This window comes from Heterodontus francisci, chromosome 3 (genome assembly GCF_036365525.1).
Source record: "Heterodontus francisci isolate sHetFra1 chromosome 3, sHetFra1.hap1, whole genome shotgun sequence".
Taxonomy (NCBI): Eukaryota; Metazoa; Chordata; class Chondrichthyes; order Heterodontiformes; family Heterodontidae; genus Heterodontus; species Heterodontus francisci.
The window spans coordinates 68917484-68932654 of NC_090373.1; the positions used below are offsets into that span (position 1 = coordinate 68917484).

Genomic DNA, 15171 nt, shown 5'->3' on the forward strand with positions numbered 1-15171 from the left:
TAAAGGTTGGTGGAGTCGTGGACAGTGATGATGATTGTCAGAGGATACAGCAGGATATAGATCGGTTGGAGACTAGGGCGGAGAAATGGCAGATGGAGTTTAATCCGGACAAATGTGAGGTAATGCATTTTGGAAGGTCTAATGCAGGTGGGAAGTATACAGTAAATGGCAGAACCCTCAGGAGTATTGACAGGCAGAGAGATCTGGGCATACAGGTCCACAGGTCACTGAAAGTGGCAACGCAGGTGGATAAGGTAGTCAAGAAGGCATACGGCATGCTTGCCCTCATCGGTCGAGGCATAGAGTATAAAAATAGGCAAGTCGTGCTGCAGCTGTACAGAACTTTAGTTAGGCCACACTTAGAATATTGTGCGCAATTCTGGTCGCCACACTACCAGAAGGACGTGGAGGCTTTGGAGAGGGTACAGAAGAGGTTTGCCAGGATGTTGCCTGGTCTGGAGAGCTTTAGCTATGAGGAGAGGTTGGATAAACTTGGATTGTTTTCACTGGAACGATGGAGGTGGAGGGGCGACATGATAAAGGTTTACAAAATTATAAGCGGCATGGACAGAGTGGATAGTCAGAAGCTTTTTCCCAGGGTGGAAGAGTTAGTTACTAGGGGACATAGGTTTAAGGTGAGAGGGGCAAAGTTTAGAGGGGATGTGCGAGGCAAGTTAGTTACACAGAGGGTAGTGAGTGCCTGGAACTTGTTGCCGGGGGAGGTGGTGGAAGCAGGTACCATAGAGACGTTTAAGAGGCATCTTGACAAATACATGAATAGGATGGGAATAGAGGGATGCGGACCCCGGAAGTGCAGAAGGTTTTAGTTTAGGCAGGCATCAAGATCGGCGCAGGCTTGGAGGGCCGAATGGCCTGTTCCTGTGCTGTACTGTTGTTTGTTCTTTGTTCAAATAAAGCGGGATGGGGCAAGAGATAACAACGGAGAAGGTGTGGATTGGACAAGGCCACAGAATAGCTGACCAGAAGGTCATGGAGAAAAGGCAAACAATATGTTAATGGTGTGTTGAAAGACAAAGCATTAGTACAGATAGGGTGTTAATGGACTAAAAATTGAACAGCAGCAAGTACAAACATGAAAAAAACAGTGGGTAAGCAAACTGAACAAACTATGAAATAAAATAAACATACAAAAAAAATTATTAAAAATGTAAAAAAGAAAAAAATAACTAAAAATGAAAATAAAATGGGGGGGGGCCGTCATGCTCTGTCTTAAGTGATTTTTAAGTCACTTAAGTAGCCAGTTAAAGGCCACGTCCCACCTTCACGGACATTTTACCCGCGTCAGGAGAACCTGCTGCCGTCTGGGGAGACCACCCACTAAAACCAGGCAAAGCCTGCTGACCTGCAGGCCCTCTGATTGGGCCGGCAGCTCTTGGGGGTCAGGCTACCGATTTTAATTGGCCGCCGCCGGCAATATGTTGCCCTGTGTCCCGCCGCAGGCCAAGCGGGGTCGCCTCCCACTATCTGCCACAGCAGGGGGACATCCCCGTTAATGGCAAAATTCAGCCTCTTATGGCACATTGTAGACTGTTTTACCCAATATCTTCATTTTATAGCATTTACATACAATTCTATTTCACTTCACTTAATTGTACTAACCTCACTTTTTTTGCATGCTTTCTTTGTTCTTTGCATGTCTTCCTTCAAAGTAGAAAGTAATTGTTTTTCCTCTTCTGTAATTTTCGGTAACTGATCCTGAGCTGCTTTAAATTTTAATTCTGCAGAATTCATCTTGGCCTATAGAAGAAAGGAAAATGCTCGTGACCTCTTTAATCATTTAAGAAAATGTATATAATGTACTTCAAATGTAGAAAATTGATTATGACCAAGCATAGCAGCTGTCACGGACATCCCTCCAAAAATAACTAACAAATGCAAATTAGTCAAAAACAGGAAATTTTCACTTCATATAGGCAATTAAATTAATAGCACATTGGGAAAATAGAAAGTAATAGGCATGATAATGAACAAAACATGCAAAATATAAACTCACCCGCCATTCCTCTACTTCTTGGTTATATTTGATACTGTGCCTTTGTTCTCTTTTGAGATCATCTTTCATTGACTGCAACTCCTTTTCAATTTCAATGACCTTAACAGTACAAAATGAATAAGCTTACTTCCTTTTCTAGTTAACGTGTCTAATTCAATTTCACAGGACGTATTTCTATATAGCACAGAACCTTCACGCTCCATGTTCAAGATTCTCAAAAATCAAGGCTCACAATGTGTAAATAAGAACATAAGAAATAGAAGTAGGAGTAGGCCATTCAGCCCACGAGCCTGCTCCGCCATTCAATAAGATCATGTCTGATCTGATACTGGCCTTAACTCCATTTTCCTGCCTGCTCCCCGATAACCCTCGACTCCCTTGTTGATCAAAAATCTGTCTAACTCAGCCTTGAATATATTCAATGACCCAGCCTCCACTGTTCTCTGGGATAGAGAATTCCAAAGATTAACGACCCTCTGAGAAGTAATTCCTCCTCATCTCTATCTTAAATGAGACCCCTTAATTTGAAACTGTACCCCCTAGTTCTAGATTCCCCCACAAGGGGAAACATCCTCTCAGCATCTACCCTGTCAAGCTCCCTCAGAATCTTACATGTTTCAATAAGATCATCTCCCAATCTTCTAAACTCCAATGAATATAGACCCAACCTGCCCAACCCTTCCTCATAAGACAAACCCCTCATCCCAGGAATCAGCTTAGTGAACCTTCTCTGAACTGCTTCCAATGCAAGTATGTCCCTCCTTAAATAAGGTGACCAAAATTGCACACAATACGCTAGGTGCAGTCTCACAACTGCCCTGTACAGGTGCAGCAAGACTTCCCTACTTTTATACTCCATCCCTCTTGCAATAAAGGCCAACATTTCATTTGCCTTCTTAATTACTTGTTGTACCTGCATGATGACATTTTGTGATTCATGTACAAGGACACCCAGGTCCCTCTGTACCACAGCATTCTGCAGTCTCTCTCTATTTAAATAAAATTGTGTTTTTCTATTCTTCCTGCCAAAGTGGACAACCTCACATTTTCCCATATTATACTGCACCCGCCAAATTTTTGCGCACTCACTTAACCTATCTATATCCCTTTGCAGACTCTTTGTATCCTCCTCGCAACTTGCTTTCCTACCTATCTTTGTATCGTTCGCAAATTTGGCTACAATACACTCAGTCCCTTCATGCAAGTCATTAACATAGATCATAAATACTTGAGGTTCCAGTACTGATCCCTGTGGCACTCTACTAACTGCAGTTTGCCGACCTGAAAATGCCCCATTTATCCTGACTTTCTGTTTACTGTTAGTTAGCCAGTCCTCTATACATGCTAATATATTACCCCCAACACCATGAGCCATCTTGTGTAGTAACCTTTAATTGGCACCTTAGCGAGTGCCTTTTGGAAATCCAAATACACTCCATCTACTGGTTCCCCTTTCTCCACCCTGCTTGTTACATCCTCAAAGAACTCGAATAAATTTGTCAATCACAATTTCCCTTTCACAAAGCCATGTTGACTCTGCCTGATTGCATTGTGATTTTCTAGATGTCCTGCTACTACCTCTGTCATAATGGATTCTAGCATTTTCCCAACGACACACGTTAGGCTAACTGGCCTATAGTTTCCTGCTTTCTGTTTCCCTCCTTTCTTGAGCAGAGGTGTTACATTTGCGGTTTTCCAATCTGCTGGGACCTTGCCAGAATCTAGAGAATTTTGGAAGATTACGACCAATGCGTCCACTATCTCTGAAGCCACTCCCTTTAAGACCCTCAGATGCAGGCCAAGGGACTTGTCAGCCTTTAATCCCATTAGGTTTCCTCGTACTTTTTTCCTTAGTAATTGTGGTTATTTAAAGTTCCTCCCTCCCTTTTGCCTCCTGATTTTCTACTATTTTTGGGATGCTTTTTGTGTCTTCTACTGTTAAGATAGATACAAAATACTTGTTCAAAGCCTCTGCCATTTCCTCATTTCCCATTATTCATTCCCTAGTCTCACCCTCTAAGGGACCAATGCTCAATTTAGTTACCCTTTTCCTTTTTCTATATTTGTAGAAGCGTTTACTGTCTGTTTTATATTCCTTGCTACTTTTCCCTCATACTCCAATTTCACCCTCTATCTTTTTATCATTGTTACAAACAGGTGAGCAAGGTTTCTAGGGGTCTTTTACTGTCTTCGCCTGGTCTTATTGTAACAGGGTTTGATTTTTAAACACACAGGGCTGGATTTTACCATAGGCGGACGGGAATTCGCCACCAACGTAAAAGTCAGTGGTGAACTCACTTCCACCTAGCCTGGGGATCTGTCCCGAATTTTACAGGTCCCCGGGCCTTAATTGTCCCGAGGCGGGACTTCCACCTGCTTGAGGGAGGAAGTCCTACCTCAGTGAGTTGCCGGCCAATCAGTGGGCCGGCAGCTTAGTCCCTGCAGCGCCACCGGGAGCGGTGACTACCGCTGGGACAGTAGCATAGCCGACGCATGGAGCCAAGTGGGAAGATAAGTTGGGCATGCCTCACCAGTGAGATTGGTCGTGCCCCGGTGAGGCTAGAGTGATCGTTTGGGGGGGAGGGGGGTGGCTTGGGTCCCGGGGATGGGTTGGGTGGTGGTTGGGGGGGGCCCTCAATTGGGCACTTTGTGCCCAACTGCCATGGCCCCCCACCACCCCCGGCACACAGAAAGGCCAGCAGCTATCGCTGAGCGGCCTTGCACGTCCCCAGCACACCCGCTTGCCACAGGTAAAATACCCTTGGAGGTGGGCGAGGGCTCTTGAGTGGCTACTTCAGGGCCTTGATTGATTGGCCTTGGGCGGGCGGACGGGGCCATTTCCCCGTCCCCACCCCCCACCCGACCACCTTAAAGTTGACTGGAGGCAGAAGTGGGGTGGGTAGGCCTCCCGGAGCCTCCCGCTCAATTTTACACTGCACCTATCCTCCCCCACGCCACCATTCGACCCACTGGTGTGGTGTAAAATTCAGCCCACTGTGTTTTGAGCTTGTCCTTTTTGTGAATCCTTGCTCACAGCTTTCCAATTATAAGGCAAAGAAATGAGCACACCAGGTTTTCTTTAGGTTTAAAGAAGAAAAATGAAATTTATTAAACCTTAAGCTTAAACTCTAATACGGTTAACACCTACGTATATATGAGGTGCCCATGCTAGCATCAACACCCGATACACATGCACATAGGGACAGAAAAGAAAAAGAAAAAGTAGAGGTTTGAGGCAATATCAGAAGAGTTTCTTGTTTACTGTGCTTCAAGCTCACTGTAGTCCTTTTGTACGTACTCTTGCTTTTCATTGGGGCCCAGTATTCTTCTTAAACCTTGTTCGCTGTAGGAGACTTTTCTCTCTTTGAGTTCATGTGTCTTCAATGGTTTCTGAAGCTGGTGAAAGGGAGATGAGAGCAGACAGGAGAGGAGGTCTTTTCCAGTCCAGGAGCTAACAGCCTTCTGAATTTCAAACACTCTGTGGCAAGTTCAAAATTCAAACAATTCTAACAGTCATGTCACTAAACTGGTCCGACCACGTCTGTCTGTGTATTCAGCCATTTTAGCAGTTAACCTGGAATGCTAGCCTTTCCACCTTCAACGTCTGGCAATCAAAATTCCATTGTGGATTAAATTGGAGCAGGGAATAGCTCCTTTGTCCTTTGAAGTACTTGTCTGTTAATATGCTAATGTCTGCCTCTAGCCAAAGTTTCCAATTGTTTTTTAAAGCAAATTCTTTCTTCACCAAAAATAGTTTAAAATCAATGTTCATGTGGCGAAATTAATTTTCCTCATTCTTGGCAGGTGGGGGGGCTTGCCTGACACCTCCACACACAGGAATGAAATGTGATTTGAAGAAGAAATAGCGCATTTCATTACAGGTTTTGAGAGAAATATAAGGTACAGAAAGAAAATCCATGCATTTCTCTCATTCATTCACCAATCTTAAAGCTGATTAAAAGTGGCCTTATCCAGGTGCCAGGGCTGCTTTAATTTTCCCTTTCTTTCTCAGGAGAGTTGTGGGTGGGTCTATCCTGAATTCTCTGAGTCATGCAAAGAAATTTGACTTCAGAGGATGGGTAGTTCCCTTTTCCTCTTCCCCTTGTTCTCTGGAACACTCCTACTTGCAGGTATGTGTGCAGACTTGACTGCACGCTCCTGTGGCACTTCGACTAGGTGAGGCATCACCCTCACAGATACTGTGCCCCCTAGAGGTCGATCTTTTTCTCTGCAGGTTCCTGTAAATGCTGTTAGCAACTCTGGTGGGGTGCTTCTAGAGTCTGCATTTACACAGAAAGATGTGGGGTCTAACGTTTCACATTTTTCGGAGTTGGTTGACTGGACAGTAGGGGTTTTCATCTGGGATTTTCGCCAGATTTCCTTTAACGTGCCCGATTGGTCACTTTTCCCCCTTCTCTTTCTAAACTTTTGCCAGCCGTGTGCCTGTCTATCCCCTTTTGTTCTCGGTGGGGATCCCTTACAGTTCACCAGCCCTGTGCTGAAGGGTCCTCCTAACACCGGTACAGGACTTAGGGGTCAGTTTTCACTACAGGTTGGGGTTTTCCCTCAACCTGGCACATGTGGCAACTCCTGCAGTACTCCACCACATCTTTGTGGAGTTTTGGCCAGTCAAACTGCTGTCTTATACGGGCTTTGCTCTTTCGTATATCGGCACGTACAGCCACTGTAGTCCCTCGGGCCCAGTATCTCCCCAGTACCTCTGTGGCACTACTGTTCACTCTTTGCCCTCAGGCCTGTGAGGAGGACTTCATTTCCTCATCAGTACCTCATTCTTTAAATAGTAGCAATCAGGGACTCTCTCTGCTTCACTTTCAGACTGGGCAGTCTGTGCTAACTCTCGCAATACGGGGTTGGCTCATTGAACCTCACCTAGGGAAAATCCATTTAATTCATTCCCTGAGTCTTCTAACTTTCCAAAGAAAGTCTCAGACAGGCAGACCTCATGTACATTTGCCTGCAGTACCAATGCAGTCTTCTCCGAGGGTGCTGGTTGATCATGGCCTGACCCACTACACATTCAGTGACTCGGCAGGGGACCCATCTTGCGCTACTGCCCTGTCTCTCTGACCTCCTGTGGTCTTTCTTTCACTACTTGGGGGACTACCATCTTCAACCCCGCCAGACCATTACGTCGGAGGAGGTCAACCCCGTCCAGAGGCAAACTAGGGACAATCCCTATGGTCACAGGTCCCGAAACTAGGTCGCACTCCAGGTGCACCTGGTGTACAGGTACAGGCACACACTGCCCTCCAATACCATTCACCACCATTGTGGTGTTCATTGCACTCTCTGGGGGAAAGGTCAGGCCTTTTCCCAGTAAAAAAGATCTAGTAGCCCGTGTCCCTGAGTATCACTATGGGCTTGCTTGTCCCACTTGAGGGATATGGGGTTACTTTCCCTTCAGACAGGAAACCCTGATAACCTTCAGGAACCCTATTAACTTTTCCTGCACTGGCCATAGTAAGCTCCTTGGGTTGCACTCTTATTGCAGTTAAAACCACAGCTTGTTCTGTGTTTTCCATCAGGGTCCTGTCTTCATTGAGTGGGTGTGCCCTGATAAACCCTACCATTTTCCCATTTCATTTCCAGCAGTCAGCTCTTAAATGCCCTGCTTTATGACAATGGAAGCACACAGGTCTTCGGGTCTCACTCTTGCTCACAGCACCTTCCTTTTTGACTAGAGGAGGGCCCCCTGTGTCTCCTGCTTTCCTTTCTCTCCCAGGACTCCCAGGGCTTCTATCACCTTCCTACCCTTTGTCCTTTTCGGATTTCTGGGGGTGATCATGAAAGGTTCTCCCCTGGGAAATCGACTTTTAAATTAAAGCAAACTCATCAGCCATAACGGCCGCTTGTCGGGCTCCCTGAACCCGCTGCTCTTCTACATGGGTCTTTATTGAGAATGGGAGAGAGTTTTTAAATTCCCCTAATAGGATTACTTCCCTTACAGTCTCATAGATGAGCTGTATTTTTAAAGCCCTCAGCCACTGGTCAAAAGCCAGCTGCTTACTTCTTTCAAACTCCAGGTAAGTTTGATTAGCTTGCTTTTTGAGGGTTCTGAACTTATAGCAATAGGCTTTGGGTACTAATTCATATACCCCGAGGCTCGCTTTTTTGGTCAGTTCATAATTTGATGACCTCTCATCTGGCAACAAGGAATAAACCTCATGAGCTTTTCCAGTTGGCTTGCTTTGCAGTAAAAGAGACCAGGTCTCAGCTGGCCATTTTAGCTGCCTTGCCAGTTTCTCAAACAACACAAAGAATGCTACCACATCTTCCTCATTGAATTTTGCAATTAATTGAACGAGTTTGAGCAATTTTGCTCCTCCATATTGGCCATGCTTTCACTGGGGTTACTCTGTTGCTCCCTAGTCACCTCAAGCCGCCTCAACTCTCTTCGCATTCTTTCCGGAATACTCTTTTTCTCTCTCTCTCTTGTTCCTTCTCCTGTCTTTCATTTTCTTCACATTCCTTTTGCAAGGCTGCCTCTTTCTCCCTCTCCTGCCTCTCTTTTTTTCTCTTCCTTCTAATTCAAGGTTCCTCTGTTCCAATTGTAACTTTGCTAACAATACCCTGTCGGATTCTGCTCCTAACCCGGTTTCTACTTCAGATTCAAGGGAAAAATGGTGGGACTCTAGTCTTAGGAGGTCAGACTTCCTAGCCTTGCCATGTACAGTGATCCCACATTTCTCAGCCATTTTTCTCAATTCAAAGTTACTTCATCCTGGCTTGGAGAGCAACTAGCTTCTGTTGCAGGCTGTGTCGCACACAGCCACAAGAAAACCTGTATTGAAATTTGCTCTTTCTGATTGGAAAAAATTTGGCTTCCCACTTCCAATTTCACTCGTTTATCTGTGGGTAAAATTCTGGACGCTAGCACCCAAATTTCTGTTATGGCCAGGTGAGAAAGGTGTCTAGGGGTCTTTTACTGTCTTCGTCTGGTCTTATTCTAACAGGGTTTGATTTTTAAACACACAGTGTTTTGAGTTCCCCCTTTTTGTGAATCCTTTTTCACAGCTTTCCAATTATACGGCAAAGAAATGAGCACACCAGGTTTTCTTTAGGTTTAAAGAAGAAAAGTGAAATTTATTAAACCTTAAACTTAAACTCTAATATGGTTAACACCTACGGATATATGACGCGCCCACGCTAGCATGCACAAGTAATACACACATTCAAGTAGGGACAGAAAAGAGCAGAAGGAAAATAAAATGGAGGGGTTTGAGGTAATATCAGAAGAGTTTCTTGCTTACTGTGCTTTGGGCTCACTGTAGTCCTTTTGTAACTAGTCTTGCTTTTCGTTGGGACCCAGTATTCTTCTTAAACCTTATTCACTGTAGGATACTTTTCTCTCTTAGGGTTCATGTGTATTCAATGGTAGTCTTTGCTCAAGTCATTTTAAACAGACTCCAGAAGCTGGCTGAGCGTGTCTACCCTGAGGCACAGCGCGGCTTTCAAGCAGAGAGATCCACCATTGACATGCTGTTCTCCCTTTGCCAGTTACAAGAGAAATGCCGCGAACAGATGCCCCTCTATGTTGCTTTCATAGATCTCACCAAAGCCTTTGACCTCATCAGCAGACGTGGGCACTCCAGACTACTAGCAAAGATCGGATGTCTGCCAAAGCTACTAAGTATCATCACCTCATGACAATATGAAATGCACAATTCAGCATAGCAGCGCCTCAACAGACCCCTTTCCTATCCTGAGTGGCGTGTAACAGGGCTGTGTTCTCGCACCTACACTGTTTGGAATCTTCTTCTCACTGCTGCTCTCACATGCGTTCAAGTCTTCAGAAGAAGGAATTTTCCTCCACACAAGATCAGGTGGCAGGTTGTTCAACCTTGCCCGTCTTAGAGCGAAGACCGAAGTACGGAAAGTCCTCACCAGGGAACTCCTTTTGCTGACAATGCTGCATTAACATCCCACACAGAAGAGTGTCTGCAGAGACTCATCGACAGGATTGCAGCTGCCTGCAACAAATTTGGCCTCACCATCAGCCTCCAGAAAATGAATATCATGGGACAGGACGTCAGAAATGCTCCATCCATCAATATCGGCGACCACGCTCTGGAAGTGGTTCAAGAGTTCACCTACCTAGGCTCAATTATCACCAGTAGCCTGTGTCTCGATGCAGAAATCAACAAGCGCATGGGAAAGGCGTCCGCTGCTATGTCTAGACTGGCCAAGAGGGTGTGGGAAAATGGCGCACTGACACGGAACACCAAAGTCCAAGTGTTTCAAGCCTGTGTCCTCAGTACCTTGCTCTACGGCAGCGAGGCCTGGACAACTTACGTCAACCAAGAGCGACGTCTCAACTCATTCCATCTTCGCTGCCTCCGGAGAATCCTTGGCATCAGGTGGCAGGACCGTATCTCCAACGCAGATGTCTTCGAGGCGGCCAACCTCCCCAGCGGCACTTGAGATGACTTGGCCATGTGAGCCACATGGAAGATGACAGCATCCCCAAGGACGCATTGTACAGTGAGCTCGTCACTGGTATCAGACACTCTGGCCATCCATGTCTCCGCTTTAAAGACGTCTGAAAATGCGACATGAAGTCCTGTGACACTGACCACAAGTCGTGGGAGTCAGTTGCCAGTGATCACCAGAGCTGGCGGACAGCTATACAGGCGGGGCTAAAGTGTGGCGAGTTGAAGAGACTTAGCAGTTGCCAAGAAAAAAGACAGAAGCGCAAGAAGAGACCCAACTGTGTAACAACCCCAGACAACCAATTTTGTATGCAGCACCTGTGGAAGAGTCTGTCACTCTAGAATTGGCCTTTATAGCCACTTCAGGCACTGCTTCACAAACCACTGACCACCTCCAGGTGCTTACCCATTGTCTCTCGAGACAAGGAGGCCGAAGAAGAAGAATGGTTTCTGAAACTGGTGAGTGCGAGATGAAAGCAGACAGGAGAGACGTCTTTTCTAATCCAGGAGCTAACAGCCTTCTGAGTTTCAAACACTCTGTGGCAAGTTCAAAATTCAAACAACTCCAAGAGTTAGCCAGTCATGTCACTAAACTGGTCCGATCACATCTGTTTGGGTATTCGGCCATCTTAGCAGTTAACACTAGCCTTTCCACCTTCAACATCTTGTAATCAAAAGTCCATAGTGGATTAAATTGGAGCAGGGAATAGCTCCTTTGTCCTTTGAAGTACTTGTCTGTTGATATGCTAATGTCTGCCTCCAGCCAAAGTCTCCAATTGTTTTTTTAAAGCAAGTTCTTTCTTCAACAATAGTTTAAAATAAATGTTCATGTGACGAAATTAATTTTCTTCAATTGTGGCAGGTGGGGTGCTTGCCTGACATCATCCTTTGCTGATTTCTCAAATTATCCCAATCTTCTGGCCTACCACTGATCTTTACAGCATTGTACACCTTTTCTTTCAATTTAATACTACCCTTAACTTCCTTAGTTATCCATGGATGGTGCAGTCTTCTGGTGGAGTCTTTCCGCTTCAATGGAATATACCTTTGTAGAATAGATAAGGGTGTGCTCATTTGCAGAGATCTTAATGGGTAAATTTTATGACCTGGCATTATTTGGGTGAGGTGTTATGAGCACCTGTTGGTCCTTTAGTGAACTGATTGTGCCTGATCTTTCCGTGGTAAGCTACATTTACACAGTATGGCCAAGCTTTCTATCCCATTTGTGAATATGAAGTTAAGGGATGTAGGGGGGGGGGGGGGGGGGTGGGGGGGGCGCAGGGCAGGGCAGGAAATTTCACACAAACAGCTCTTAAATTCTGCATACAAAGTGGAAGAGAGGGGATGCAGATACTAAACCAGTAATGGTCTTGACTCCTAGGGGCCAATTTTAAACTGAGCTGCCTACTAGGAAACTGACAGGATGGGTGGAACGCTGATTTTAAAATGTTGAACAATCCAGAGGCCTAGGCTAATACCCAGGGGACATGGGTTCAAATCCCATTACAGCAGCTGGTGGAATAAATTTAATTACTAAAAATTCTGGAATTGAAAGCTAGTCTGCGTAATAATGCCATGAAACTATCGATTGTCGTAAAAACTCATCTGGTTCACTAATGTCTTTTAGGGAAGGAAATCTGCCATTCTTACCTGCTACATGTGACCTACATGTGACTCCAGACACACAGCAATGTGAGAGACTCTTAACTTATATTTTATTCATTCATGGGTTGGGGGCATCATTGGCTAGGCCAGCATTTATTGCCCATTCCTAATTGCCCTGGAGAAGGTGGTGGTGAGTTGCCTTCTTGAACCGCTGCAGTCCATGTGAGGTAGGTCCACCCACAGTGCTGTTAGGAAGGGAGTTCCAGGATTTTGACCCAGCGACAGTGAAGGAATGGTGATATAGTTCCAAGTCAGGATGGTGTGTAGCTTGGAGGGGAACTTGTAGGTGGTGGTGTTCCCATGCATTTGTTGCCCTAGTCCTTCAAATTGGTAGAGGTCGCAGGTTTGGAAGGTGCTGTCTAAGGAGCCTCGGTGCGTTGCTGCAGTGCATCTTGTAGATGGTACACACTGCTGCCACTGTGATGGAGCGAGTGAATGTTTGTGGATGGGGTGTCAATCAAGCGGGCTGCTTTGTCCTGGATGGTGTCGAGCTTCTTAAGTGTTGTTGGAGCTGCACCCATCCAGGCAAGTGGAGAGTATTCCATCATATTCCTCACTTGTGCCTTGTAGATGGTAGACAGGCTTTGGGGAGTCAGGAGATGAGTTACTCGCCGCAGGATTCCTAGGCTCTGACCTGCTCTTGTAGCCACGGTATTTCTAAGGCTACTCCAGTTCAGTTTCTGGTCAATGGTAGCCCCTAGGATGTTGATAGTAGGGGATTCAGCGATGATAATGCCATTGAATGTCAAGGGGAGATGGTTAGATTCTCTCTTGTTGGAGATGGTCATTGCCTGGCACTTGTGTGGTGCAAATATTACTTGCCACTTATCAGCTCAAGCCTGGATATTGTCCAGGTCTTGCTGCATTTCTACATGGACTGCTTCAGTATCCGAGGAATCGCGAATGGTGCTGAACATTGTGCAATCATCAGCGAACATCCGCACTTCTGACCTTGTGATTGAAGGAAGCAGCTGAAGATGGTTGGGCCTAGGACACTACCCTGAGGAACTCCTGCAGTGATGTCCTGGAGCTCAGATGATTGACCTCCAACAAACACAACCATCTACCTTTGTGCTAGGTATGACTCCAACCAGCAGAGAGTTTTCCCCCTGATTCCCATTGACTCCAGTTTTGCTATTGCTCCTTGATGCCATACTCGGTCAAATGCTGCCTTGATGTCAAGGGCTGTCACTCTCACCTCACCTCGAGTTCAGCTCTTTTGTCCATGTTTGAACCAAGGCAGTAATGAGTTCAGGAGCTGAGTTTAGTTTAGTTTAGAGATACAGCACTGAAACAGGCCCTTCGGCCCACCGAGTCTGTGCTGACCATCAACCACCCATTTATACTAATCCTACACTAATCCCATATTCCTACCACATCCGCACCTGTCCCTATATTTCCCTACCACCTACCTGTACTAGGGGCAATTTATAATGGCCAATTAACCTATCAACCTGCAAGTCTTTGGCATGTGGGAGGAAACCGGAGAACCCGGAGGAAACCCACGCAGACACAGGGAGAACTTGCAAACTCCACACAGGTAGTACCCAGAATTGAACCCGGGTCGCTGGAGCTGTGAGGCTGCAGTGCTAACCACTGCGCCACTGTGCTGCCCTGAGTGGCCCTGGTGGAACCCAAACTGAGCCTCACTGAGCAGGTTATTGCTAAGCAAGTGCTACTTGATGGCACTGTTGATGACACCTTCCATCACTTTACTGATGATTGAGAGTAGACTGATGGGGCGGTAATTGGCCAGGTTGGATTTGTCCTGCTTTGTGTATACAGGACATACCTGGGCAATTTTCCACATTGCTGGGTAGATGCCAGTGTTGTAGCTGTACTGGAACAGCTTGGCTAGGGGCGCGGCAAGTTATGAAGCACGGGTCTTCAGTACTATTGCTGGAATATTGTCAGGGCCCATAGCCTTTGCAGTATCCAGTGCCCTCTGAAATGGCCCAGCAAGCCACTCAGTTGTCAAGGGCAATTAGGGATGGGTAACAAATGCTGGCCTTGCCAGCGACGCCCACATCCTATGAGAGAATAAAAAAGAATGCTGGCTCCAAGATGCCTCCAAACCAAAACTTGCACTGCAAGATACTGGGTGTGGTAATTGTGTAATTGTGGACCTGTGTGCACCTATGTGGCAGTAATTGAGAACAGAGACATTGACATATAAGCAGAATAACTTTCCTCAAAATTTCCTTCCCCTTTTAACATTTTATCACCTTTTAATGTTATTTATACAAGAAAAATGAATGATTTGCAACCATATAAATTCTGATCATATGAGACATTTTTAAAGAATTACAAAAAACATTTCAAATGGTTTACCATTGCCCAGACCATCTGCTTCTTAAGCTGTTCTAGTTGTTCCTGTGCTTCATTCAGTGCTTCAAAGTTTTTAAAGTTAATTTCTTTCTCCTTCATTTTCTCCTTTAGCTCTTTTAGGTTCTTTGGAAAAAATGCATCATATTGTTACTAGTTTGCAGTTTAGTTCACATACTTTTTGATCATCAGTTTAACTTTGCTGCACAGCAGCATAATGCAGAGAGCTGTAGTAATAAAAGCCCTTTATTATATGAACTGGATACTGCAATCCTGCACACGCCACCACATGTGCTATTTCTTTGTAGCTGATACTTCAAATGTCCAAATTAAGAGTTTTAACAAATTAAAAAAATGAAGAAAAATAAGAAGTTTTCACATTAACATGATTAAATTTACCCATTGAATTTTCTTTTTATACTTTTTTTTAAGTGATAACTTGAAGGCCTAAGTTTCCACAGACCTATCTTGGACTTGACATTTTTCACAGCTGTGTCTGAGCTAAATTTGGAAGTCAAAGCTAATTTCCCATGATGCATTCGTGGGGCGGGGAAGCAACAGCAACTTTGAGTTGCATTTTTTATGTCAACATTTAACAGTGGATAACTCTATAATGAAATAATCCTATTTATAAATATCAACATATCTTTCACCATCAATGTTTTTCATCAGCCAATCGATTTATTCAAAATGCTTTTGAAAAGAGTGTTTGAACAC

The 15171-nt window shown here is 45.1% G+C and overlaps 1 protein-coding gene across 4 annotated transcripts in view; it reads right to left on the minus strand.

Annotated features, from left to right (window-relative positions):
* The window catches only part of LOC137356957 (structural maintenance of chromosomes protein 6-like), a 204418-nt gene that overhangs the window by 97213 nt on the left and 92034 nt on the right, over window positions 1-15171 (minus strand). For all 4 annotated transcript variants that reach the window (XM_068022873.1, XM_068022867.1, XM_068022850.1 and 1 more), the window contains 3 exons: window positions 14461-14580; window positions 2015-2113; window positions 1621-1758 (listed from right to left, as the gene is read on the minus strand). In XM_068022873.1, coding sequence (XP_067878974.1) covers window positions 1621-1758; window positions 2015-2113; window positions 14461-14580 — 357 coding nt within the window. The remainder of the gene's footprint in view (window positions 1-1620; window positions 1759-2014; window positions 2114-14460; window positions 14581-15171) is intronic.